This window comes from Manacus candei, unplaced genomic scaffold, assembly GCF_025592945.1.
Source record: "Manacus candei isolate 608988 ecotype Guabito, Panama unplaced genomic scaffold, ASM2559294v1 h1tg000014l, whole genome shotgun sequence".
In the NCBI taxonomy this organism is placed as follows: Eukaryota; Metazoa; Chordata; class Aves; order Passeriformes; family Pipridae; genus Manacus; species Manacus candei.
This window is the reverse complement of record NW_026138062.1, coordinates 32698679-32725721: the sequence shown is the minus strand read 5'-3', so window position 1 is coordinate 32725721 and position 27043 is coordinate 32698679. Positions and strand designations below refer to the sequence as shown.

The 27043-nt window shown below is 39.8% G+C and overlaps 1 protein-coding gene across 2 annotated transcripts; it reads right to left on the bottom strand.

Annotated features, from left to right (window-relative positions):
* Nucleotides 1-2103: 2103 nt before the first annotated feature.
* On the bottom strand, nt 2104-25891 carry HSPH1 (heat shock protein family H (Hsp110) member 1). Of its 2 annotated transcripts, XM_051778874.1 has the most exons (18): nt 25670-25890; nt 24753-24810; nt 18707-18847; nt 16838-16960; nt 15508-15607; nt 14607-14740; nt 13866-14110; nt 12729-12957; nt 11718-11824; nt 10193-10326; nt 7955-8160; nt 7041-7172; nt 6160-6297; nt 5633-5758; nt 4997-5104; nt 4770-4889; nt 3448-3609; nt 2104-2965 (listed from the first exon to the last, which is right to left on the bottom strand). In XM_051778874.1, exons 1-18 carry the CDS (start codon nt 25774-25776, stop codon nt 2765-2767), a joined length of 2571 nt encoding a protein of 856 aa, XP_051634834.1. In that variant the 5' UTR covers nt 25777-25890; the 3' UTR covers nt 2104-2764. The 2 variants fall into 2 exon arrangements, with proteins under 2 accessions (XP_051634834.1, XP_051634835.1); XM_051778875.1 differs by lacking the exon at nt 7041-7172 and having other exon boundaries at nt 25670-25891.
* Nucleotides 25892-27043: the final 1152 nt, after the last annotated feature.

The following is a 27043-nucleotide window of genomic DNA, read 5'->3' as shown; positions in this document are numbered from 1 at the left end:
AACATAATGGCAAAGGAAAATACAACAGTTCTGACAAGTTTCACATATTTTACGTAAATTTGAGTCATCTAAGATTCAGAATCACAGGAAGATTGAATTTAAAGAAATTTGATGTGCGTTGTGAACTTATAAACTTTGTTTTAAAGACAGTGTTAACTCACAAGTTTGTTATGTTGGGAAGATAAAGTTAAGGAATATTTATATAAGTAACTAAGGTTAACAATGACCCAATAAGGCAATCTGAATAAGTCCTTTTTGAGTGTTTTCCACTCACATCACTTTAAATATTTTTACTGGGGATTTGACTCTCTTGTATACTTCACACAGATTTCTGGATAAGAAATAAATGCTTTTTTTTATTGGACACTTTTCTATGATACTTGAAAGGAGTCCCAAGAATCTCAGAACATAGCTTGAGAAAAGCCACACCTCAAAAATTAAAGTACATTGAATACTGATGCAAATTCTCCCTATTAGTAATGCCACTATAGCAAAATAGTTGTAAAGACTTGGATAAAATTGGGAACTTCAAGAAGTACCTTATATGTAAATGTAACAACACACACAATCAAAAATCCTTTATGAAAAGAATTGCAAAAGCTTGCTTTAGAGGAATCAAGTTATTTTTTTCCTTCCAAAAGAAGAGTCAAACTCTCATGCACTATTTAGTCAGTAAGGCTAAATATTTTACACATTAAGGCCCCTACACCGCAGTGCCAGTGAAACTGAACTGGCCATTAATCTCTGCCTGGCAGTGCCAAGTGTTCTCCTGGTATGCTGCAGCATGAAGGAAATTGCCTTCTCACTTCACTGTGACTGATGCAGAGATCAAAGTGAAACAGGCACACATGATTTTCACGTGTCCGGTAAAAGGTAAATTAGAAAGCAAGGTCATTAAACTTGCGGGAGGGGAAGGAAGGAAAAGTTGAATCACTGATTTATTCTTCTTTTCATTCTCCCTCCCTCAGGGTAGAGCATAACCACTGTAAAAATTTAAATAAGCCACTTAGTCATAAGGGATTAATCACTTACCACACCATTAGCTGCTGTGAAATAGTTAATGTTGGAGAAATCCAAAAAAAAAAAAAATCCACCCCAGACTTGCCTGTTCTCAGTGCACTTTTTATGAAGGTTCATTAGTGGAAAATTAGAGCAGTATCTTCTATAGAGGCAATTGAATACATGGCAATCCATCAGGGTCAGAAAAGCTGCTTTTTGTAGATTCAGAACTAGTTGTTCTGACAGAATTCTACTTCAAATGTCTCTACAAAATTCTCCTCTGATTCAGCTAAGCTTCCTGCTATGGCATCCTATGAATTTTGCAATGTAAGTCCATATCTTTTATGGTGCTAGAATCATAATTTTCATTTCAGCAATAATCTAAGCAAGCAGTAGTCTGTAAATAAAACTTAACCCTTCATGATACCACTCTACTGGCACCAACACAGAAGTACTCTTCCACACTTAAAACAGTTTTGAAGTTTGGTCTGACTTTCTATCTCTTAGCTCTAGGAAAAGGAAAGGGAACAATCAAAATATTCCTGTTGTTGCTAACTGCATACAGTCGTCTAATGGATCAGCAGAAGTGAAGAACAGGCAGCTCAAAGCAGTCAGTAACAGGGATCTGCATTTTGATAATCCAGTTGTTTATAGTCAATGCAGAAAACTGAGCACTACTGAGGGAAGCTGCACAGATTGTAGCATTGCTCCTGCCCTGGCTGTGAGAAAACCTAGGATGATGCTAGAAGTACCAACTAGAAGTAAAACGCTTGCCTTGAGTAGGATTAGCTGGTCCTAGAAAGCACCAGTCCCTCTCACCTCTTCTTCCTCTTCAATAGTTTCAGTGGCACCAGTTGCTCTTTTCTCCTTTTGGTTTTATTATTCCAGACAAAATACTGCTGTAGCAGTAATGGGTTCTTTCAGGTGTGTACAGCCCTTGGGGCAAAGACTCTTGGCACACAACTGTTCTGTGCAAAGTGTGAGAGTTTTAAGCCTTTTTATGACTCGTGCACAGGAACACAAAGCAATGGCCTGTCAAATCATGACAACGGCAACACTTACAGCAGAAGTACTGAAAACAGTTAAAAACAAGAGGCCAGGAGATACCAGTAAAATGATCTTTATTTCAAAGCTCATTAAAAAGCTTCACAATAACACTAACAGAATTAGCGCTTCCTTCATTTTATGTACCCCACATGAAAAATGTATTGTTTAGCAAGAGATGAAACATAAGCGTTTCTGCATGCTACTAACACATTTCACCATCTTATTACCTGATACATACTTTAGACTGCAACAATCAAAAACCTTAGGACAGAAGGATTTCTTCTGGAAAGTCCTTATAAACGGGACAGACACTGGTTTTTTCTGACATACCCAATTAGATGTCCAGACAAAAGAAAACTACCTTGGCATCTACAAATGCCTACGAGTGTTTCGATTACAACCTTTTGAAGGAGCAGTACATTTCAGAATAAGGGCTTCTTTTCATCTTTAGTGATGCAAATGGTTAAATACTGCACAGAAGCTTAGTATGAACTCACAATTCCACAGGAATCTGGAAGTTACCAAGGCAATTTTCCTGTTAGGATAGTCATGACCAACACTATTACTATTCTTCCTCCTGTAATACAACATATCCCAGACAAGTCTTAAGAAAAAAATATAAATAGTTTCCAAAACAATGCATTCCCACCCCCATCACATATGAGAGCCAAAACATCTTCTGTCATGGGATGAAATAACTTGCTGCAAGTGCAGTGGTTTAGTCCAGGTCCATGTTAATGGTGTTTTGATCACTTGGATGACATTCGCCATTTTGCTGAGGCATTTCCGAATTTTTGTCATCTTCACCCATGTCTTCAGTTTTATAATCACTCCGTTCATTTAATGGGTTTTCTTCCTTAGGAGAGTCAACTTTTGGTTTTGGTTGTGTCACAACAGGCTCACAGACATTGTTTAATTCCTAAAAGAAATGGAAAAGATGTGGTCAGAATATATACTAAGGAGTCACCAGCTTCACTAGTGTGAATAGTCCTGTACCCAAAAGACTGTATCAAACTTCCTTCTGTATTTGTTTCCCCTGAGTCCAAACTGACAAATACTTATTGTACCCTGAAATAAATTAACTGATGTTCCATGGGCAAAGTTCAACTTTGTATTTTGGATTTCACATGAGTTTTTTTTAAATTCTGTTTTTGACTACCAGTAAAACACTGAAAAACATGATTTTTTAAGGTGACTCAGAAACATAAAATATCAATTAACTCCACAGTATTGTACACAGTACACTGGAGCTCCTCTGCTTTCTGCTCAATCTCCTTATCTCTATACTTTCTACCTGTTAAGAACACTAGAGCAGTAAGATGAAATTGGGGGAGACAAAGGGGACAGATACCAGTCTAGTTTTAGCACCAACCTCTAATGATAGTTTCTTACAGTACTTACCTGTAGTTTTGCCTTAATTTCACTTGAATGCACAGCTGGATCCTGATCTAAGCTCTTCTTAGCCTGTGCACTCACAGCATTATTCATCCACTCTACCACTTCACTAACACACTTCTCTACTTTCATCATTTCCATTTCATCAATATGGATGTATTTCTCATCCTGCCCAAATACAAACATTTTATATTAGTTAATAATATTACCAAGTTATGTCAACAAGGCTATATCTTATTTACAATTTATAAATCTTTACTGATGGTCAAAATATTTATTAGCCACAAGCAAGACCTGTTACAGCAAGTGACAACAAGAAATACAGACGTTAATATAAGGCTTCCTTTGCCCAATAAACAAAAATTGCAGTTCACAGGGGGCATAGAAGCTTCACAAACAGGTCATGCAATAGAATTTAACGTTCTTAGCCAGGCTGACAACAAAAAACATCCCCTCCCCTCCTGGAGGTTCCAACTGGGCCCAAGGTACTTTAGACGGTGTGATTCTGATGTAAGCAGAAAGGATCGAAGTTTTCAACTTCAGCATTCCCTACAATACCACAGCTACACAATTAACTGATATCAGGAGAAGGACCTACCAAGAAACACAACCTATGAATCCATATTTAGAATTCTTAAGTAAAACCAAGTTTTAAATATACTCTTTTCAATGATGCTACTTATTAAGGACTGTGCAACAGTACTAATTATTTCACCTAATGACAACTTCATAATCTGTAGCTATGGGGTTATAATTGTTTGCAACTGAGAATTGCACTGAGATGCATCTCTCAATGAGTGTTGTGAGCTGCCCTATTCAAATTTTTTAAGTAGAAACCCAAAGAGCAAATTTTCAGGCAGGAATGCTTATCAAGAAAGTAATTTACAAGTACCATTGAGAAGACAACAATAAACAAAAAAACAACCCCCAAACATCCACATATTATAAAACTGGATCTTTTATTTTATCAACTAGTAGATTTTACTCTAATGCTTCTCACCATACAATAATTCTCATTCTTGAGAGAACTGGAAATGCATTTCTAAGAAGAGTCAGATTAGCTTTTAAAAGGTCAAGAATCTGACCATAAATCTAACCCTCACTCTTTATAAAATGTCCTCTTTAGCCTTAAAACATCCAGGAGTATGAAGAAACTGAAAATGACATACTGTGTGAGATTTTGAGCACTGGGAAACATTTGTGATGTTAAATTTGTGACCTATATAAAGTAGGTTGCAGCTCATCTGAGTGAATTTGAAGCCTTTCCAGCCAATGAGCCTCACTGAAACACTGTGGTAAAAAAAAAAAAGTACTCCAAGGCCACTTACTTTATTCCTGAATTCCCCAGCTATTGTAGCATAATACTGGAGCCTGTGTCCCAGTTCTTCTAATAGCTTTGGTCGTTCCTCTGCTTCTTGATAGCGCATTTCAATTGGAGTACCTAATTTCTAGAAAAAGCAGTTCCTGTGTGTTTATGTGATTCATTAACATTCCTTAATGTTGTTTTGTGCAGTATTTTGGAAATTTTGTGTTTTGGGCATATTAACAGACCTACCTTTAAATCCTCTAATTTTTCTATGTACACCTGCTTTGCTTCATCCTCACCTTCTTCATACAGCCAGCCTTCTGTCTCTGTTAGGAGTGCAGAGAACCCCTGCAGATCCTGTGTGCCAATATAATTCAACACAAACATCAAAATAGGTACCAATCGACTATGTTTGTCTTGCAGTAGCAGGACACTGATAAATATACACATTAATTCTTAGCCTACAATATAAAAATTACATTTCTACTGCATCTTTTGCCTAATTAAGTCACTTAAACCACACCAGCTTCTGAACTGAGAAACTTAATCTACAACACAGGTATCATCTATAGCTTTTTGTCCTTCATTGGGCCAATGCTTGGAGTGTGGTTCTAATTCATGGTTTTGGTTATGTGTCCAGCAATACAGCTTCCCCTTCTAGTCACCAACTTTATTTGAAAACATTACTCCATTTGTGATAAAATTTATTTTCAGGGATATGTATCTGCTAAGCCTAAACCTAATTCTGGATCAGTCGCTGCCATCATTCAAACAAGTTCTGGTTTTGCAGCTATTTCCAGGGTGGTTTTGAGTAAGCTTGATCAAGGTATACAAAACATATTTGGTATTAGTATTTGAAGGGAAGTTCCTAAAACCATAACCTACTTTTTCACAAACGAACTTTTCATACGGTCCAGACAGCTTGTCCCTGAAGTCATATACATATTCCTCCACTGCGTTCTTTGCATCATTTCTTTCTTTCTCCAGTTTATCTTGCATAATCATCTTTCCCTGTATGACCACAAAAAATATTTTAATTAAAAAATACCAGTGTTCAAACAGCATTCTACAAAGCACAGCTCTTGTAAAATCTCCCAGAGGCCCTGGCTCACCTAACTGCTGGAATTCTGATTGCTACGCAGTAGACTCATCTGAAGAAATTTTAACAACAGTTCATACCAATCTGTGACATCATTCATGGATCACTGCTCTGATACTAATTGTTATAAACACACTTCAATCTTTCTGACAAACATTTGTAAGTTGTGCGTTACAAGTCAGACTATATTAGCTCACTGTAAACTGAGTTCACACTCCAGGGTTACAGTAAAAGAACAGAGGTTGCCTGGAAAAGCAGACAAATGATTCATAACTGCATACAAGAAAGCAGTCCAAACCACACTCTAACTCACCTCTGTTTCAATATACATATTGAGGAGATCTTTTCCTAACTGCCAAACCAAGTTAGCTTCAATGGGTAGTTCCACATTCTTCACTTTTATCTTGGGTTTTTTAGCTTCTGGGGGCTGATCACCTTTCTTCTCATTTGTCTGAGTTGGAAAGAAGAAAAATAAGATAATTTTCCTGACTTCCTTCTAATGAAGTAGCACTATGATGACAGAAACATTCAGAGGAAGAACACATAAAGGTTTTTCTCTGTTCTTTCAAAATCTTCAAAATATACTTATGAGGCCCTTTCCTTTCAGGAATTCCACCTCCTATGCTAGTCTCCTTACAGACAGGAAGTACTGAGTTAAAGGAAAGATGTTTCTCAGATGTTTGATATCATGTGTTTGCAGGTTTTTCAGAAGTGTCCATCTGTAGCTTAGCACTTTGATGATGCTGACATTGGCTAAGATTTTAACCCAAAACATTTTTCATCTTGTAAAGATGAAAAACCACAGGCCATTAGCAATAACATGCAGACACATGTTTTTCACATAGATTATTTCCTTTTAGGTGTATGAATTCCTGATTCCAACTTTTCTCAGTAGGCCTAATAAGCTTGGCCTCTAACAGCTGTTAAACAAATGGAAAGTCTGCAACCCAAATAAACTAGCTGTACAACACTGCAGGAAGACAGGGAAGTGGTAGAGAGATATTTCTTGCAGGAATCCTTTTGTAAACTCTGTACAAAAATTATCACAAGATACAGACATTATTTTTCACAGTAACAAAGATACGAAAAAGCTTCTGAGCACCAAGTTCCTTACTTTTCCCTGGAATATGTTACCATTTTAAAAGCCACCATTATAGAGCATAACATTTTCAACAGAGTTAAAGGGTCACTCACTTTCTTGACATCTGGGATTTTGTTTTCTTCAGAGGGAGGTTCTGATGAAGGGGGAGACTGTGACGTTTGTTGACCATCAGTTTGTACCTGGGACTGTGTTCCAGCCTCACTGTTCTCTTGCTGGATATTTTTCTGAAATGAAAGCCCAGGCACAAAGGATGTAGAAGGCATGTGCACTTGCATTTAATTATAGGGCACTTCTCTTCTGATGCACATACTGTCCAAAGTGCCCTACGAAGCATTCTGTGCACACGTAGAAACACACATGCTTTAACTAATGGAGATACAGACTAGGTGCAAGTTCAGAAGGACTTTATGAAAATGCTAACAGTGCCAAGCTTGCAGCATGGTACTTGTGTGCGTGTGTGCACGTGCTACCACTTCCTCTTACAAAAAGTGGCTTTTAATTTGAGTCAGAGCTTTTAAGTTTTTTCCCCCTCAGGAAACTTAAAACATCAAGTAAACTATAGCAATGCGCATTATTCCCCAGCGTTCCCCTCTCCTTCAATGCTGTAGAAAACGATCCAGCTTTCCCTTTCACAAAAAGTTTCAAAACACTTTACTAATATGAAGGATTACATACAAATCCTTTTAACACAAAGAGCACAGATGATTAACAATCCAAATGAAGTTTTCCTGTTTGGAACAGTTGGATAACTACGGCAGTTGTAAGTAATCCCACCCTTAAGCAACCCGCTTGCTGCTATTGCCCAAAAACTGATTTTGAAATCCACACACTTTCAAGATAGTGTACATTCTCTCCTGTTCTTATAAAGACACATTTCCTGACAGCTATGCACATCTTAAAACTAATCTTTTTTCACTTCCTTAGAAGTATTTTTCTTCCAGAGTATGTAACAGCAGAACACACTTGGCTCAGTGAGGACATTCACACACAGGAAAAGTCAACTTACATCACTTAAGTTGTCAATAGGCCTCTGGTCCTGAGATTCCACTTCAGTCTCAACACTGACATCTTCATACTCTTCACTTTTAACTGGTTCTACCATAGATGCAGTGGACACACTGAAAATGCCATGAGTATTGACACGGACTTTTACTTTGACTTTAGACTTCTCTCCATCTTTCTGGGCTGCCACATTCTGGATAACATACCTACCTAAAACCAAAAGAATCAATACTCACGCAGTGGAATTAAATAGGTAATACTCCAGAGATAGGAAAACACCTTCCTTTTTCATAGACAACACATTTTCTAAATATTTGATGAAGCCTCTGTGCTAATCTCATGGACCCCAAACTGAAATAAATACTACCAGAAAAAAAAAACAAACAAAAAAACCCCACAAAAAACCCCCTCACCAAAACCAAAACCCAAACCCAACCAAAACCAAAGTACACTGCTTTTCAGCCAACTTCAGTTTACAAATCAAAAGGGAATATGATTATTTTCATGAGCTAGTATAGGTTCTCCTAACACTACTAATTCAGAATAAATATAAAATTGGTTCTGTGTTACTAGTGGACTGAAAGAAAACTACACAAAGAAAGACTTAGTTTAACACCAACGTTAAGCAGTATTTTTTTAACATAAGTTACTGTCCAACACAGAAACAGTATTTCTAGAAGCACTCTTTTAAGCTGCTAACATCCACGCGAGTCTACCATAACCTTTTAACTCAAGGCAGAATCTAATTGTTCTGTAACTACTGTAATACTTCAAACAAGTGTTGTGAAACTAGAAGACAGACAAGTAGTTTAACACTAAATAAAGAATCAGACACCCTTGACATTAACAGCAGACAGTTTTCTGCCTACTATATGGTTATACACATATTGCCAAAAGAGTGACCTGAAGACTACAATGCTTGTTTAGCTGCAAAGTACAAGTTCCCTGATTTCATCACAGGCCAGATATACACAGGTTTGAATGCACCATTCCTTCAGCAACAGACCTAAACTACAGCATACAAGCTTTTACCTGCTTATTTTACAGCTAGGGAATACAATTTTCTGTCTTGTAAATCCAATAATATTGGAGATGTGTGACCTGTCCTCCCTTTTGGTGGTCTCATCAGAACTATTAATTCACCCATTAGTACTACTAGGAATTCTGTTCTGAGTAAAGAATTAGTCAGCAAGTGAGCTGAAACCGGTGTGATCTTCAGTTCTGATTTTACAAGTTTTCAGAACAGCAGTTAAACAGCTTTTTACTTGTTAAAGCCATATAAATTGAACACTCACAAATCCCACCATCAGTCTTAATGGTAAGAGTTAACACAAAGGGCAGTGTGCTGTTTCTGTAACTTCAAAATATTGTCATAGAAGCATAGAACAGCCTGAGTTGGAAGGGATCATGAAAGATCATCTAGTTCCAACCTCCCCTGCCATGGGCAGGGACATCTTCCACTAAACCAGATTGTTCAGGGCACCAATCCAACCTTGTCTTTAACACCTAGAGAGATGAGGCATCCACAACTTTTCTGGGAAATCTGTTCCAGTGCTTCACCACCCTCACAGTGAAGAATTTTTTTCCTAACACCTGATCTAAACCTGCCCTCTTGCAGTTTAAATCCATCCCCCCTTGTCCTGTCACTACTTGCTCTTGCGACAAGTCCCTCTCCCTTGTGCTGGTTTACAAAACATATGACAAGCAAACATACAACATTTAATTGTACGTTTGGAACTCAAGAGCAAGTATTTAATTGGCCTGTCTTTACCATCACAATCTTTTTCTAACCATGTTGTAAATTCTTTGTAAGTGTCAACACTGTCAAGTGTTGCAATTTGTCAAAAAGTATGAAAGAGCTGCATAGAAATGTTGCATAGACAAATCAAAACTGTAGTTTTGCAGTTGCTGCTATTTTAGGCTGCCTTGATTAAAAATTATTCAGCATTATGTCAAGCCGAGAAGGTATAGGAAAAACCAATAACTAGTTATTCAAGACATGCTTTTTTTATATGTAGGAGATTTTTTGTGATTAGTCCTGCTTTAGTGATAAGCAGAAAAGAAGATTAAAAAAGTTATAAAATTATCTTTTGCAGTGATAACCCCATTCTAGTCCTAGACATTCATTTATTGTTTTTCCTCATTTCTTTGTCATATAACCATACTGTAACACACCACAGCTAAAGAACTGATTTAAGATCAAACAACAAGAGACAACATCATTTCCAGGACAATTACTTACCAATTTTTGACTCAGGATATGGTACTCCATTAGGATCAGAATAAAAAGCTTCTAATTCAAATGGACCTTTCCTATAGAATGTAAGAACCTTAGAGAAAGGTGCTGCATGATTTCTGCTGAAGACCTCGTGAACTCTGTAATCAAGGGACAAATATTTTTAGCAGAGTATTTAAGCTGAAAGGCTTTAATATAGGGTCAGAACTCTTCAGAGGAACATCACCATGTTTTGGCACATATGGCTTTCTGAACAGTTTCAATAGAAATACTTCATTACTGTACTGCAAAGGAAAAAAACTACTGTTCTCAGTTGTGATGGGAAATTGTCCTATTCCACTAACTTTCCATCTCAGAGGCAAACAAGTTTAGATGTAGGTAACAATACAGTGACAGATTATCAGTAGATCACCAAAATTGGTTTCCTGCAAAGACATAATTTTGAGCTTGGAATAGCATAATTTTAATTGTAATTTGCACCCTTCCTCAGTCTCAAAGGGCTAATTATAGCCCTGTTAATTCCTTACTCACTTACTTTCTATGGCTCAGTTGAGAACCCTGACACCAGATTATTCTTCATTCCTGGATATGACAGAAAGACAAGCAGCATTACTTCACTTTCTTTCTCTAAGGTCTGTCCACTATTATGCCAGTCTAATTTCCAACTAAGTTTTGTCTCCTAACTGTGGAAGATCTCATCTAGTAACCTAACTGTGAAAAAGTGAGAGCTTTACCTAGAATTTGAACCCACAGGCTGCTCTCAGAAGTATGTGACAAAACAATTAGGTTCTCCATCTCCACAAAAAACAGACATGAAAAGAAAAGGCAGAATTACAAGGAACATGAGTAAAGTAAGAACAGGTCCCCCTAGAACTACAATTTTTCCAAAAAATGAACTTGGAGGTTAGGCTTTTACATCCTGGACAGCAACTGCTGTTGCCACAGGCATGGCACAGTTAATAGCAGAGAAATTAGTAAGACACTGCAACTGAAAGAAATTTCTCTTACAGAAGTTATATTCTTGCTAGGAGTTAAATTCTTGCTTCAGTCAGATAAATAGCATCCACATAAGCTCAAAATATATACAGTTGGTAACATTATTAATAAATCAAGAATCTCAGATAGGTGGTGGGAACACCTTACATAAAAATAGAAAGCCAGGGAAAAAAGTGGGATCAGGATCCAGCCATTGTTCTGGTTAATTTTGTATTCTAAAACCTGACAATCAGATAAGGCCAATGCAAGACAACATATTAATTGGTACCCCATTTACTCACAGGTTTTTTTTAAATCTTTATATTTTAACATATGAGGAACTATAGTTAAAATTTCCATTAAGATGGAAATAAAATAAATAAATTAAATAAATAAATAAAGTGTCTATACAATCTTCACTGTCAACCATCTCTGGTACATAGTCTATGGGTTTTCTGTATCAGAATGTCAAGATCCTAATTTAATGCAAGCAAGAACATCATCCTTGAGTTACAAAGGTCAAAAGCTTCACAGAACTGTAGTTTGAGCTACCTACCCTTCAGTGTCCTCTGCTTCAGTGTTCCACAACAGAGATATTGGAAAAGGGGTAGCATCTGTCACAGAGAATTCTCTCACTTTAAAAGCTGGAGAAAGAATGGCACACTAAAAAAAAAAAAAAAAAGACATGCAATGAAGTTGGTTAACTGTTCTACTCCACTAGCCAAGACAAGCAAGAGAACTATGTTGCCTTAGCTAAAGCAGAACTACGCAAACTGCTTGATTTCAATGCAGTACATAAGAGACAGCAATCTGCTACAGAAGTGTGTTTACACTGTCTTAGCAGGCCCTTTGGCCTCATTCTTTCTGTAGCTTGTGAACAAAGGCAACAGTCTAAGCAAATACCAGGACTGTAAAGAATGGAAATGCTGCATTGCTTAGGCCTAAAAGAAGTGGTGTTTATCTTAAGGATCCTTCTTCCTTGCCTGAACACAACTGATTGCTAGTAAAGGAAAGCAGTTAGAGAGATGGAGTAAGGAAACAAAGAAAAGAATGAAATAAGACAATAGATTATAGGAGAAAAGAAAGAACACAATGAGTGGTTTACTTGTAAAATGTAGTTCACAAGTTGGAAATAGTAAAAATGGGAGGGAGACAGAATAAAAGTCTGTTTCACACTGATGGAAAGTTGGATATTAGAAAATACCAACTTGCAGTAGCTTGGGATCTCCATAGATACTTCTCATACCTTGTTGATTAAAAATATCTTTCAGCTTGACATCAACTTAACATTTTTTGTATTAAAGATCCCTAAATCCTGTTCTTTTGAAGAGCAGAGTGGACTGCTTACAGAATACACCCAGCATCAGGACTTTCAATACAGGACTGCACCAGAGGAGTAGTCTGGACTTTTTAAATGGCACAGTCCCATAAAAAGACCTAGCGATGTTCCCTTCCATAATTTAAAACGGACCACTTCCACCATTTTTCATAACTGCTTGGTTAATTCTTCACAGAAGCGATCTCAAGAAATATAACTTAAGTTCATCAAGTGTTGCCAGTACTATACCTGCAGAGCACAGCCCCTAGCTATGGCTTCATCTGCATTCAGTGTTGTACTGACATCCTTGCCAAAGAATTTAGCAATCCTCTCTTTGACAGCAGGAATGCGGGTTGCTCCTCCCACAATCTCCACAGCAGTTACATCTTCCACTTTCAGTTGTGCTTGTTCCATTAATGAAACCAGAGGCATCTCTATCCTTTGCAGCAGGTCAGCACACAATTCTTCAAATTGTGACCTAAGAAAAAAACCATGGAATTAACTAAAGAATGCTTGTCCCACCACTACATTTGCTGATATTCTTGTTTCCAAACTGATGCAGACTAGGTTTGTTGACCACACCGCGAAGAGACTTAAAGCTGAACTCCTATGAGGAGGCTGAAGTGGCAACTGTAGACAAGGTGGTACAGAAATAGCTGCTTACAGATTTTCCTAAGCCACTATCAATGTAGTTATTTAAGATAAAGGTATTATTTGGGCTGTTGCTATATATTTGCCTTTTAGCAGAGATTACAGATAAGAAATCAGAAAACACTGATATTTCCTTTACAACGAAGTCATTGCCTAAATACTGGTGGGAACCAAAAAATACAAACCCCATCACTCTTGGTAGTAGTTACAGAACTAATAAATGAAGTCATGCCTTGTGAGCATGTGCAAGAGACAGATAGATGCAGATTTCATTTACACTCAGACCATAATCAAGTCATTCCTCATAAGCACTGTTTCTGTCCTCTATTCCTCAAACCAATATCCACAGTACAGTTAGAATAGAAAAAAGGAACAAAGCTGCAATTATTGCTATCTTAAGATCAGTATGGGATTTAGGTTACCTAAAATATGCAGAAGGCCTAAATATGCAGCCAATCGCCCCAGTCTGCATACACCAATCCATGTTTTAAAAACATGTTATCGTACGAAAAGAATCCAAGCTTCTTATGCATGCATTATTGCACTGAAACTTTACTCAGGTAGTTGAACATTCCATTTAACAGCCTTAGCTATTGTAGCATTATGAAAATACCACAGGTATTCTGCACTTACGCCTAATTTTAGCACAGTAAATTTCCTTCTAACACAGAAAGAAACACTTGTTTAAAAAACATGGCCACCAAAGCAAATGCTTTGGTGTTGTACAGAACTCACCTGTTCATTTTTCCAGAGACATCAGTATCATTCATGAAACACTCAATATTTAGAGGAATGTCTGTGCTATTTGAACTCATCAGTTTCTTCAGTTTCTCACACTCCTGATACAGACGAAGAAGAGCTCGAACTTTGGATTTTGGATCTAGTTTGTACTTTGATTTTATTTCTGCACAGAAGTAATCTACTAGCTTTTCATCAAAGTTCCTCCCACCTAGGAAAGGGTCAAATGCTGTGCCAAGTACCTGGTTTGAAAGAACACAATTATTTAGTCTTACACTCAGTAAAATCAAAAGGAGTAGCAATCTTCCAATATAAGTAAGCCTTTGCTTCAAAAAACTGTTGGGGACAGGTCAGCCTATCTTCCAAGGCACAGGCTTTAAGTACTTCATTTAACCACATCAGCCAAAAATTGCTCTTCACTTTTACAGTGGGAGTAAGACTAAGTAACTAGGTGACAATCCTAATTATTCAAAATTTTAATCTATACACACATTCATTTAGATAAAAAAAATTAAATTATAGCAGTTGTATTATGTATCTTACATTTGTGTATTGCAAGGAATTTACAACTGCTGTTTGAAACCACCCTAATGAAATGAAGGACACTGATGAAAACCATCTTTTGACTCATTGACACTTTCCATGCACTTATTTCAGAATTTAAAGAACAAGACAGATTTGCAGGCTATTTAATTCTAGTATCTCATAAACCCTTTTATTTTCATTTAATCTTACTACCTTCAGTTTGCTCTTGTTGAACGCACAGGCTGATACTTGAAATGCAGAATGTCCCATATCAACAAAGACAACTATCCGTGGCTTCTCCTCAGGAGCTGGAAGGTCTTGTTTATAAATTCCATAATTTAGAGCCACTGCAAAAGAAGTGTCAGATATTATCTGTGCAATCTCTAGTGAGTTTCCAATCACATGCCTGTGAATATTAAGACATAGGATCAAAAGCATCAAGACAAATCCAGACATACACCTATGGAAGGTTTTACCTTCATGGAAGCTTTATTCGATTAAGTTGCAGGATCTGAGAAGCAGAACATTCTCCCTCAGACATGTATATGCTCTCTAAGTGTTTGAGGGTTTTTTTGTTTGGTTGTTTTTGTTGTTGTTTTTCTGTGGTTTTTTTTGCTTTTCTTAGTAATCGAAAGCATAGAACATTTTAACAATAAAATCCAAACCAAGTTTTGTATTTACAATCAGTATCTCCCAGGCAGGAAGGTTTTGTCTGAGAGTTGTATAAATGGTCAGCAGAGCTGCATGTGTGTGTCTTAAAACCACAATTATACTGAAAAAAGCCTTGGAAGTCATGAGGTGTTGATGCTTAATTAAGGAACTTCCTTTCAGAGTGCCTAAATCCTGCAATTGTGGATCTGGGCAGTAAACTAAATGAACAAGTACTGGCATTGCAGTGACACCTAAATAAGCGCTCAGGGAGAAAACTATCATTGAAGTTTGATCTTGTCTACCCCTTCACACAGAAGACATTAACCTAAGAAAAGAGCAAAAAGTTTTTCAAATGTTTTTGTCTCATGTTTAATTTTTCAAGTCAGCCCTTTTTCTTGGAGTAACCAAATGCACTCTCTATCCAACTTGTCATTTACAGAAACTGCTCATTTACCCTACTTACCTGCTGTCATGTCATTCATTAATCTAAGGCAATTTAAGCCAACAATCTGAGCTGCATCTAGAAGGGACCTTCTTTCAGCATCTGTGAAAAATGATGGAACCTGAAAAGAGCAGGTGAGAATAGGAATTTATTTCTAGAAAATGAGACATCACAATGCTTATTTGAAAGCGTTAATTTTAAAATTGTATCTATTCCTTCTCTTTGAGGAAGATGCTCACTGCAAGCCTCTAAAATGCAACTACCATACTGAATTGAGACTTCAACTATTCTATTCAATCAAAGATGCAATTAAACAAGCATCAGTAAGCACACATTAGAAAGAAACAAGTGAGGTATTTGTATACAAATGCTAAGAATCTTAAATACTGGGCCAATATGTGAAATTTGGTATTATGGAGACAGACATGGAATACCTTAATCAGAACTAGCAGCTGTACTCCTGTCCAAAAAAGCAAAGAGGAAGGTAAAAAATATATGGCAATACTACAGGTGTGAGAGATGAAAAAAATAAGGCATAACAAATATAGAGAATCTATTTTGGTTGAAATTAGGCAGGAAGTGGTAAGAAATTCTGCAGGAATATGTCATTGAAAATTTTTTATGTTTGTCTAGCATTGGCATTGGACAGCGACTTCCGATGTGCCCAGGGACACATGAAGAACTAACTTTCTGGGTAAAGACTGGAGAATAAACGTTTCTAATAACAACAGAGTTGAATATCCCTAGGTGCAACACAAGATAGACTTGTTCCAACAGTCATTGAGAACAGAGCCAGGTGTCATTTCATATTCAGGGCTTTGCAATGGAATGACTGTTATTGATCTGAGGTCATTTTCTTAGTAGTCATAAAATCAAAAAAAAAAAGCAAACCCAAACAAAACCCAAAACTTGCTGAAAGGATAAACATAAACAGGACAGAAACTAAGGCTTCCAGCTGCCAGAAGGCAAACTTTGGTTAACAAATTGTTTATCAAAGTTGTTATCAAATTGTTTTGAATTTAAGGAAAAAACACAAGCATAAGTATTTACTTTAATGAGTGATTAGGATGCTTAGTCATGGAAACAAGCTGTAGTAAAAGGGTATATATCTGGATACCAGAAACGTTCTGGGTCCAAATTTCTAAGAGAATGAGTTCACAAAGTGAGTCAGGGTCTGGAATATGGAAGCAGCTCTAGGATTTCTTTAAGTCAAAACCTCTAAAGCTAGTTGGGATTAATCTCTTTGTAAGTGCTTAGCAGAGTTCTTTTTTACTCTACACAAATAGAAACAAAATGCCTTCAGTAGCTGAAGTTAAAAGACATAATGTTCCTGTGCACTACAATTACTTACAGAAATAACACAGTCTGTCACTGGTTTTTTTAGGTTACTCTCTGCAGTCTCCTTTAATTTAGTCAATAGCATAGCTGAAATCTGTTCCACACTGAAGATATGCTCCTCATCCATGTACATGACCTGGATAGAATAGGTAAAATAATTCCATTATTTCAACTGAAGGAAAAATTACTTCATGTTCTTTGATACACTAGCTAATACTCTATCAATCATGACATGCTTAATTATTTCATTATAGAACTTCACTTTAGAGTTTAATTTCCCAGTTGAGTGTTTACAGAAGCAATAATTCCATTCTCAAATTCTTAAAGGATCATGAACTGTATCAACTCTATAGATGAAGAAAATGGTTAGGATATGGTCAAAGTAACACAAGTTTAAAGTGTGAGTGAAGCTAGACATGGTCACACACTATTAAGTCAAAATCTAAAAATAGCCAACGATTTTCAAACTACTGCCAAATGCAAAAGAAAAGCCCAGAACTGCTTGCTGGCTATTTTCCCTTGGCATTTTTATCCTTCTACTCAAATACATCAAGAGTCTGCTCAAATACATGAAGAACTGTGCAACACAGTTCACCTATGCACATAAAACAATTAATAGCTTAAGATGAAGCTCAGCAAAAAGTTTACTTATTGCTCTCTTACTAAAAAAATTATTACTGAATCACCATTTTTCTGTGCATTAGAATACATGACAGCGATGAAGTGAAGGATCATGTTATAACTGATTCTTGAAAGCAGTGCTTGCCTTTTATTCACCTCAGTACAATTTGGGGAAAAATTAAGGACTTTGGTTTTAATAGAAAAATTGTTCTCTAAATATCCCATGTTTAAACTGAATGTTACTGAATCAGTTATTAAAACTTTTTAATCACAGTTAAATAGAAAAAAGCACTAATTTGTTCTCCAAACAACCTGAGAAAAATAGAATACCAAACAGCAGTGTTCTCCCAATACTAGGCTTTCTCATATAGTAAAAGACTCCTACACCCATTAATTAAAGGAAACCATTAATTTGAGTTTGAATTTATCTGTTAGCCTCACAAGTCACAAACAGCAGAAGAAAAAGCATCTACTCTTTTGTAAAGCCTGGCTACTATTCTAGTCAGAATTCTTTCTAATGTATAATCTCTTCTGTGATCTATTCATTACCTAGGACTGATCTGTGTTGAAGTTTTGAGGCACTAGTTCAAACTAGGGTCTTCACTAATGAAGCAACATCCTCCGTTATGCCAGCAGGGCTTCATTAGCAATAATTTTATATAGTTTTACAAATGGATACAATGTTATTACCTGCACCTATTCACGAATAGCTGACATTGTATCAGCAAACTCCTTGAAATGTAAGCAATAGCCCAACCTGCAATGTGGTACAAACTGGTTTTCAACCCTTGTTTGCAAGTAACTTACTCCAGGCAGTCCACTAAAGATACATATCACTCGTTTATAGCAACTATTCTAAAGAAAAGTTCGGACTACCTTATGAGGAATTTGTAACCACATAATTAAACTGCTGCAACATATTTCACACAAGAGTGACAGAAGGTTAATACTTTGAAGTAATACCATACGACCTTGAAATAATCTTAGTAGTTTTTCTGCCAGTATGTTTGAGTTGGACGTGTAGTGTACCAACACAGAAACTTGCATTTCAGCAATTACTCATAAATGAGCCTTAATTTGATAGTTAACATTCATTATTTAAAGATGAAGGTGTCTATTCATACAAGAGTTCTTCTTTAACAGAAAGACTAAAAAAAACCCCTAGGGTAATTAAAAGAAACCGATATTTTCATGACTAGGTGCTGAAATTTAAGATTTCAGATTTAGCTGTAACACCCAGAAAGATACACTGCAAATTTACCTTTACTCCAACTCCACCGTTCTTCATGGGAACCAAATCATAGCTCAACTTTTCTTTTTCCTTCTGAACAAAAGGATCATTAAATGCACGGCCATGGAATCTCTTGAAGTTAGATACAGTGTTGTGGGCATGAGTAATTTGCTGTAAAGAAATACAGGGTATTTAGAAATCCACTCTTAATCAGCCTGCAATGTTCAGTGCTGTTCCGTATGCCCCCAAGCACAGGTCAAGTTTTCAGACAACCACCTGCTCCCCTGTCACAGCTGTTTCTTTTAACACCAGTAATTACTATCTGGTACTTTTTATCAGCTCATTACTACAAAAGACTAGCAGACCACTATTTTTTAAGGATTATAAAAGTATCTCTGAAGCCTTGATGCAACTGAGTGAGCAATGACATGATCTGTAGTGCCTACTACTTTAGTCAACTAATTTAGAATCAGAGAATTATTTATGTTGGAAAAGGCCTTTCAAATTGTTGAGTCCAACCATTTACCTAACACAGCCAAGCCCACCAATGTCCCAAAATGCCATATTCACACACCTTTTAAATACCTCCAGGGATGGTGACTCTACCACTTTTCTGGACCGCCTGTTCAAATACTTGACAACCCTTTCGGTGAAAAATTTTTTCCTAATATCCAACCTAAACCTCTCCCAGTGCAGTTTGAGCCCATTTCCTCCTGTCCTATTGCTAGTTACTTGAGAGAAGAGGCTGGCCTCCACCTGGTTACAACCTCTTTTCACATCGTTGCAGAGAGCAGTAAGGTCTCCCCTGACCCTTCTTTTCTCCAGGGTAAACAACGCCAGCTCCCCAGGCTGCTCCTCATAAGGCCTGTGCTCCAGACCCTTCACCAGCTCTCTTGCCCTTCTTTGGACACACGGCAGAACTTCAATGTCCTTCCTGAACTGAGAGGCCCAGAACTCAACACAGGACTCGAGGTGCCCAGTGCCCAGGAGGACAATCACTGCCCTGGTCCTGCTGGCCACACTATTTCTGACACCAGCCAGGATGTCATTGGCCTTCTTGGTTACCTGGACACACTGCTGGTTCATGTTCAGCTACTGTCAATCAGCACCCCCCCAGTGCTTTTCCACCAGGCAGCTTTCCAGCCGCTCTTCTCCCAGCCTGTAGTGCTGCAGGGGGTTGTTGTGACTCAAGTGCAGGACCCAGCACTTGGCCTTATTAGACCTTATAAACTGGTCTCAGCCCCTCCATCTCATCTGTCTAGGTTCCTCTGCAAAGCCATCCTAACCTCCAGTAGATCAACACTTGCACCCAATTTGGCCTCACCTCCAAATTGACTGAGGGTGTACACCATTAGTGACTGGCCACTAGCTGGATTTAACTCCATTCGCCACCACTCTCCGGGCCTGGCTGTCCAGACAGTTTTTTTCACCCAACTAAGAGTACACTCCAGCTGTGTCAGTCATCCCATCATGTTTCCATGATGGTAACTGTGTCATAGTTTTCCTGTTGCACAACAGTATCCCACTCCTCCTCTTTGTTGCCCCTGCTGCAGGCATTAATGTAGATGCACTTCAGTTGGGCTACTGATCCCAACACTTTTGGGGATGAAGAAGCTCCAATTCCTACATGACCATTCTCAGGAGCTTCTGTGGTTTCCAACACATCAATAACCCTTGTGTCATTGCTGCCACATGGATCTCCATCCTCTACCTCCACTGAGACAGCAGACTGAAGGACCTCATTAGCACACTGTCCCTCAAATACTAATGTGGTGCCCCCAGGCCTATCTCTAGCAAACCTGGTTTTATCCCTTTTCCTTCCAAATCTAATTTAAAGCTCTCTAAAAGACCCTTGCTAACTTCCAGGCAAAGATCCTTTTCCCCATCTGAGACAGGTGTACCCCATCTGTTGTCAGCAGCCCTGCTGTCATGTAAACTGACCCACAATCAAAAACCTCAAACTCTGCCATTGACACCAGGCTCAGAGCCTGGTCTGCTGGCTCTTCCTGTCTCTTCCCACATTTCCTGAAACTGGAAGGATAGAGGAGAACACATCACTACTTGTGCTCCTGATCCCTTAACCTGCTGTCCCAAGGCCCTGAAGTCTCTCCTGATTGCCCCTGGACTTCTGGATGCAATATCATCACTTTCAACCTGAAAAAACAATAATGGATAATAATCTGAGGGCCATACCATGGTAGGAACTTGGACCCCAAGGAGGCAGCAGGCTTCTCTAAGAAGTGGTTCCAGCCAGCATATTGGGCCTTCTGTTCCCTTCAGAAGGGAGTCTCCTATGCCAACAACATCTCTTTTTTTCTTTATGGAAGCAGTTTTGACATAGACTGGCTTAACCTGGGTGACAGCTTCATGCAGGACAAACCACCATCCTCGTTATTGTTCAGTTCCACTTGCAGAGCCTCACACCCAAGTGCAGGGCACTTGGCGAAGTGGGGCATTCACAGAGATGTGTCTGCCGTGCTGCCCAGGAACTTGTCACCATTGCCTCCATCCCTTTAAGACACTGTATTCAGAGAGGTGGAGAGGAGGGTAAGGAATCCTCTCTATCATGTGTCCTATCTGCCTCCCAGGCCTGTCCCAGGGAAGGCAGGGTACAATTCCAGTATTTCATCTCTCTCTTTTGCACTCCAATACTTCTTCACCTACTTACTTCCTCCCAGAGCTCTATCACTAAGTGGAAGAGTTCCTGTACCTGGACACACTCCCACAGCTGTGCTTACAGCTGCTACCTGGTACTGGCACAAGAGCAGGGCTCACCCTGCAGGTGAGCACCTAGGAGGTAGCATGTTCCCGCCTGAGCTGTCTGGGCAGCTGTGTCAGTCGTGCTGGGTGTGGAGCTCAGTGAGGCCATGGCTTTCTGCCAGGTGAATACCGTTGCTCCCTGGTCGAGCTGGCACTGCTTCAGCACCCTTCTGTGCAAACTGCTGTGCCACACCCTGGTCACAACTGCCCCCTAAGGGCTTATTTTATATTTGGGAGCAACTGCTGTTGTTGCTCCTGGCCCCACTTAGGCACCATCAGCCACTGCGGCTCAAGCCACAGGCTTCTGGCAGCTCTTGGCTCCCTGTGATGTTCCCCCACTCCAGGAAACTCCCCGCTGTGTGCAGCACTGGAGCACTCTGCTACTGATCATGCCAGCAACCAGAGCCACTACCTTGGCAACAGAGTGACAGAATTTAGATGAAATTCAAATGATTCAAGATAGAAACCAGCTTCACAAGTAGTTGCAATGTTTGTAAACTGGCACTCACTCCAACCCCAGCCATCCCACCTCCACTTTAAACCTCATTACATTAAGGCAAACAACTGTTTCTGTAGTTATGAAGTGTCAAGCTTAAGTGTCCCCATGCATTTCAATACTTACTTTTTTCCTCTTGCACTACCTTTAAATCACATCATTTCCTTGTCCATGTTCATCTAGCAGCAACTCAAATTCTTGCACCAGACTGATGAAGTGCATAGATAACACCAAAAAACTTGAAACTTTTTTTTGGTAACAACATCAGCTTGAAGTATATGCTAAGCTATAATGCAAGCTGCCCACAGACACAAATTACCTAAGGAAGCATTCATTATCAGGAATGCAAAGCACAACAGAAACTGGACAACTAGACCAGTCCAAAAGAGATACTGCAAGTATCTCAGCGTAAAATTAATCCTATTCTATTGGAGAGAAATTATAAGAGTATATTGTTCTCCACAGGACAGATTTAGGTAGGCATAGACTATATAATAACAACTCAAATGCTGATCATACCAAGGAAGATTTCTACCATTCACTACCCTCAAAGGAAAGCATCAGTTCCCTGTTGCATGTAAAATTTTCCATCATGAAACAGAAGAATTTGAATTACATCTTATATTAGAAAACTATGCAACTAGGACAGCTCTCCTACAGAAAAGCTCCCTGACAAAAAAGGAGGCTGTACTCGTACTAACAAACAGTAACTTTCAGACAGCTGTGTGGAAAAACGTCACACTTGAATTCCCTACTGAGAATCATCCTTGGTTTATTCTAATCACCAAACAGCACTCAGCAATTAATAGTAAGAGAGCACGAGTTAGGACAGGACAAAAATCATGCCAGGAACTATTCCAGTCCTTTAATGCATTTGAGTATTTAGGTTCCTGTGTCTAAGATTGTTGCCCAGCACGGTTTCATTTATTTGTATACCCACAGCTTCAGAGTAGTTGAATGCTACGTAATTCACAGCTGTACAGCTGTAGAAACAAGAATTATTACCATGTAGTGGACAGAGAACCGCAAACACTGGTAGCTTTTATAGCCTAATTTAGAATTAACCTAGAAGCCTTTTCTAAGAGAACAATCTTAAAATATTTTTAGAGTAATTGTATGCCATTAGGTCTGTAGCATGTTTTAATATCTTCTTGCTTAGTCACAATTACGAAAGCTGAGAATTATGGTCTGTTAACTAACATACTGTTATCATCTCTGATGCTGTCAGACTTACCTAAAGGTAAGAGAAATTCTCTGAAAATTTGCTCCAGCAGCAGATTCTCAAATATTAAAAAGAGCACCTCTGAGCTCTCTCACATATAATCACATTGTAGAAGGCAGTCAAAAACTCAGGCTTTTTTTCTTTTTTTTGGTGGGATTTTTTTCTTGGTTTGCTTTGTTTTGATTGCCTTTTTTTTTTTTATCTAGGAAACTCATTCAAATGAAAAGCATCACTGTACTCCTTGATTTAAGTAGCAACTACACCCTAGGACACAAAAAATGTATCCCTCCATTGTCCATGTCAAGAAACTTCTATATTTACAAAAGAAACACAATTTACATCTCAGGTCATCAGCCAAACTACACCACTTACAGCAAGACAAATAATTGATCTATTATGTTTTATCATTTTTAAGTATCACTTTCTTCTGGCAAAAATGTTTACCTTCAATTGCTAATTGGACAACCAAGCATGAAAAAGTCAATATAGTAACATCATACAGGTCAGTTTGAAAGCACCTTAAGTCACAGGTGTTCATCACTGCAAATACATACTTGTAAATGCATTCTGAGAGATGGAATCTACTTCACTTTCAGCTTGCTTCACGCTTTCCACAGCATTTACTGGAATAATCTAACAATACTGAAACATGCTCGAGAGTACATAGGTTCAGATCACTTGCCATTTTGAGTAACAACTCATTTTTTGCACACTGATGAATCATACTAGTTTCTGACTTATAACAGTGGAAGCAGTCAACTAAACAAAACCAATGTTAAAACAAAACTAAATGAAAAAACACAAACATAGACATTTAATTTATTACTGCAAATGTTAACCCATAACTGAGAGCATACATGTGCTTGTAAAGATGTAAACTATTTGTATTACCTCAGCTGTTCAAAATTAAGAGGGGAGATATTACAGTGGAAAAAAGCCTCGTTTAGTGCTCTCTCCATGGAAACTCACTGCAGTCCTTTTACTATGAGAGATATGCACAGGCCAGTGGAGGCTGCATGCTTGATCTCCACCGGCAGCAGTTACGTAACAACTTAAAATACCTAAGGATTATTTAACCATTACATTACATTATTCTGAGTCTTGTTGGAATCAAGCTTTCCTTCTAAATTGAAAATATGACTTTAATGAAGAATACATTCAACCTTTCAGAGCACCTCAATCAAAAAAAAAAAACCAACAAACAACCCCCAAAAATGACTTCAAAACAAGAGCTACCTAATAGCTTTAAGAATCTGAGCCAAACTTCTCCCCTTACAACTAGTTTTAAGAAACTATATACAGAATTTAAAATGTTATCCCTCAAGTGCAAGGAAAGCCTACATACAACTGTTAGAAAAAGGAACCCAAAGACCTTAAGCTGTCAGAAAAGCAACATGTTCAATGGGAAAATATTACATTAATGAAAGAGAGAGCAGTAACATTCTAGCAAAAATATCCTACATTTCTCTGAAGAAAGCATGGCATCATAGTGCAGCATTTCTAAAATAAAAGACTTGACAAGGAAAATGAAGTTGTTTGGTTTTAACTATACCCAGCCAACTCTCTTTACATCGGTACTTCGACAGGAAATGACCTACCTGGTTTTTAGCCGCAACACCAATAGCTCTGTTTTTAGAGCCAAACGAAACCACCGATCTGAAAAGAACAACAGGCTAATTAACTCAGTACTGACAACAAACAAGACTGAGATCTGTCACAGATACATCTCCTACTACTTGAAGCAAAACACCAAAGTCTTTCTGTTGAAGTGCCATTCTTGCAGTTTGCCGTAAAAAACTTCAGCAAGACTTTTATCCATCTTAAAGCCTTGGCTCGAATCCAGGACTTCTCACAACGGCTTATCAAAACGCTAAAACGGGATGATCACAACTCAGAGCTCACATCCATGCTACACCCTACCCATCCGTGCACGGCTCCTTTTAACTTTGCAGCTAACTCCCGCTTTCGGCTTTCTATACCCGACCTCTGAGTAGAGGAGAGCTGCTCTGGAGCAGGTGGCAGAGTCCATCCGACTGCAGCGTGCGAGCGTGTTCCCTCCACGTCCCACTTAACCCGGGCTGCCACAATGGGGACTCGCCGCCGGCGTTCCCACCCCGCCGCACCGCGCCCCGAGCAGCCTCCGCACTGCCCTCCATCCCCAGGTTAGTGCCCAAGGGACCCGCTCCAGCCCCGGCTGCGGGGCGGGGGCGCACAGGGGCACACAGCGGGTCAGGTGGGGACATGGGGGCACAGAGAGGGTCGGGACACGGGGGCACAAGGGGGTCGCCGCCCGGCCCCGCCGCCCTGCACCTGCCCCCCGGCAGCCCCTGGGGGCCCGTGCGGAGGCGGCGAGCGCGGGGAACGCGCCAGCCCCACACAGCGGGCAACTCACACCCCCCCCCACCGCCCCCACCGGGAAACTTCCAGCACCTTCCTCCGCCGCGGGCGCTCCGCCGGGCACGGACCGGCGCCCGCCCGGCACCGCCGCCCCCCTACCCCAGCGCCCCTCACTCACGGCGTGCAGCGGTCGCTGAACTCGTTGGCCACGGTCTCGATGCCGCCGGCCCGCGCCACGGCGATGTAGCAGCTCTGGAAGCCCAGGTCAAAGCCCACCACGGCCATGGCCCCAGCGCCAGGGAGAGGCCCCCGCTGTGCCCGGCTGGCTCCCGGCGCTCCTGCGGCCGCCGGCCCCGGCAGCGTGCGCGGGCGGGAGGGGAGGAGACACAGCAGCGCCGCCGCCGCTGCTTTAAATATGACAATGAGGCGAAGTTTCCAGAAACTGCGGGAGCCACTCACCGGCTCCACGTGCGGTTTCCGCTTCCGCCCTCGGCCGCCTTCTCGAACAATTCCCGCCAATCGGCGGCGCCGGCCGCGGTGACGCGCGCCGTTCCCATGGCGACCGCGGACGCCGCCAGCCCCGCGGGGCGGGGCCAGGCGGGAAGGGGCGGGAAGGGGCCGGAAGAAGGGGCGGGGCCGGGCGGGGGCGGTCGGGGAGGAAAGGCTGGGTGTGTGGGAGTAGAGGAGATAAACGGGTATCGGTGTCAGGGCCTGTACTTTAGTGCGCTGGGAAGCCTCTGTGTAGAGCCGACTGTTACGCTGTTATTGGTATCTCCCCGCCGTGCTGTGGGGTAACAGCACAGGTTAAATATATTAACGCTATAGATCCCTTGTTCTCTTCAGAGGGCTTTTATCTCTGTGCCCAGTGCAACAATCCACTATAACACAAATGCCCTGTTGCTTCCTAGCTGTTTAGCTCTAGCTGTTTGTTCAAGACCCCATTCCCTGCTATAAGTAGGCCTTAACCTCCTGCATTCCATAGGGAGGGGAGGTATGGCAGGTACACAGACCTTGATTTCAGTTGTCAGCAGTACATCTGTTATGGAATGACAGGATCGATTAGGTTGGAAAAGACCAGTAACATCATCAAGTCCAACCCGTGGATGAACACCACCATGTCAACTAGACCATGGCATTAAGGGCCACATCCAGTCTTTCCTTAAACGCCTTCAGGAATAGTGACTCCACCACTTCCCTGGGTAGTCCAGTTCAATATCTAATTACCCTTTCTGCAAAGAAATTCTTCCTAATGTCCAACCTAAACCTCCTCTGGTGCAGCTTAAGACTATGTCCTCTCTATATATTAGATGCTGCCTTTCAGGTCATCACTGTTAAAAAGGGCAGGGAGAGGTGAAAGTATTCAGAGTCCTGAGTTTCCTTGTGTGGAAGAGGCAAAATATGAATATTTGGCCCCTACTCCCTTTCTAGGTACAGTGGTACAGCAATTTCTGATAAAGCTTTGCTTCATAGTTGAGTAACATTCAGCTCTGTTGGTTCGTGACCCCTCCTGAATGTATATGGCAAGGATTTGGTCCCTGAAATAGTGTTTGCC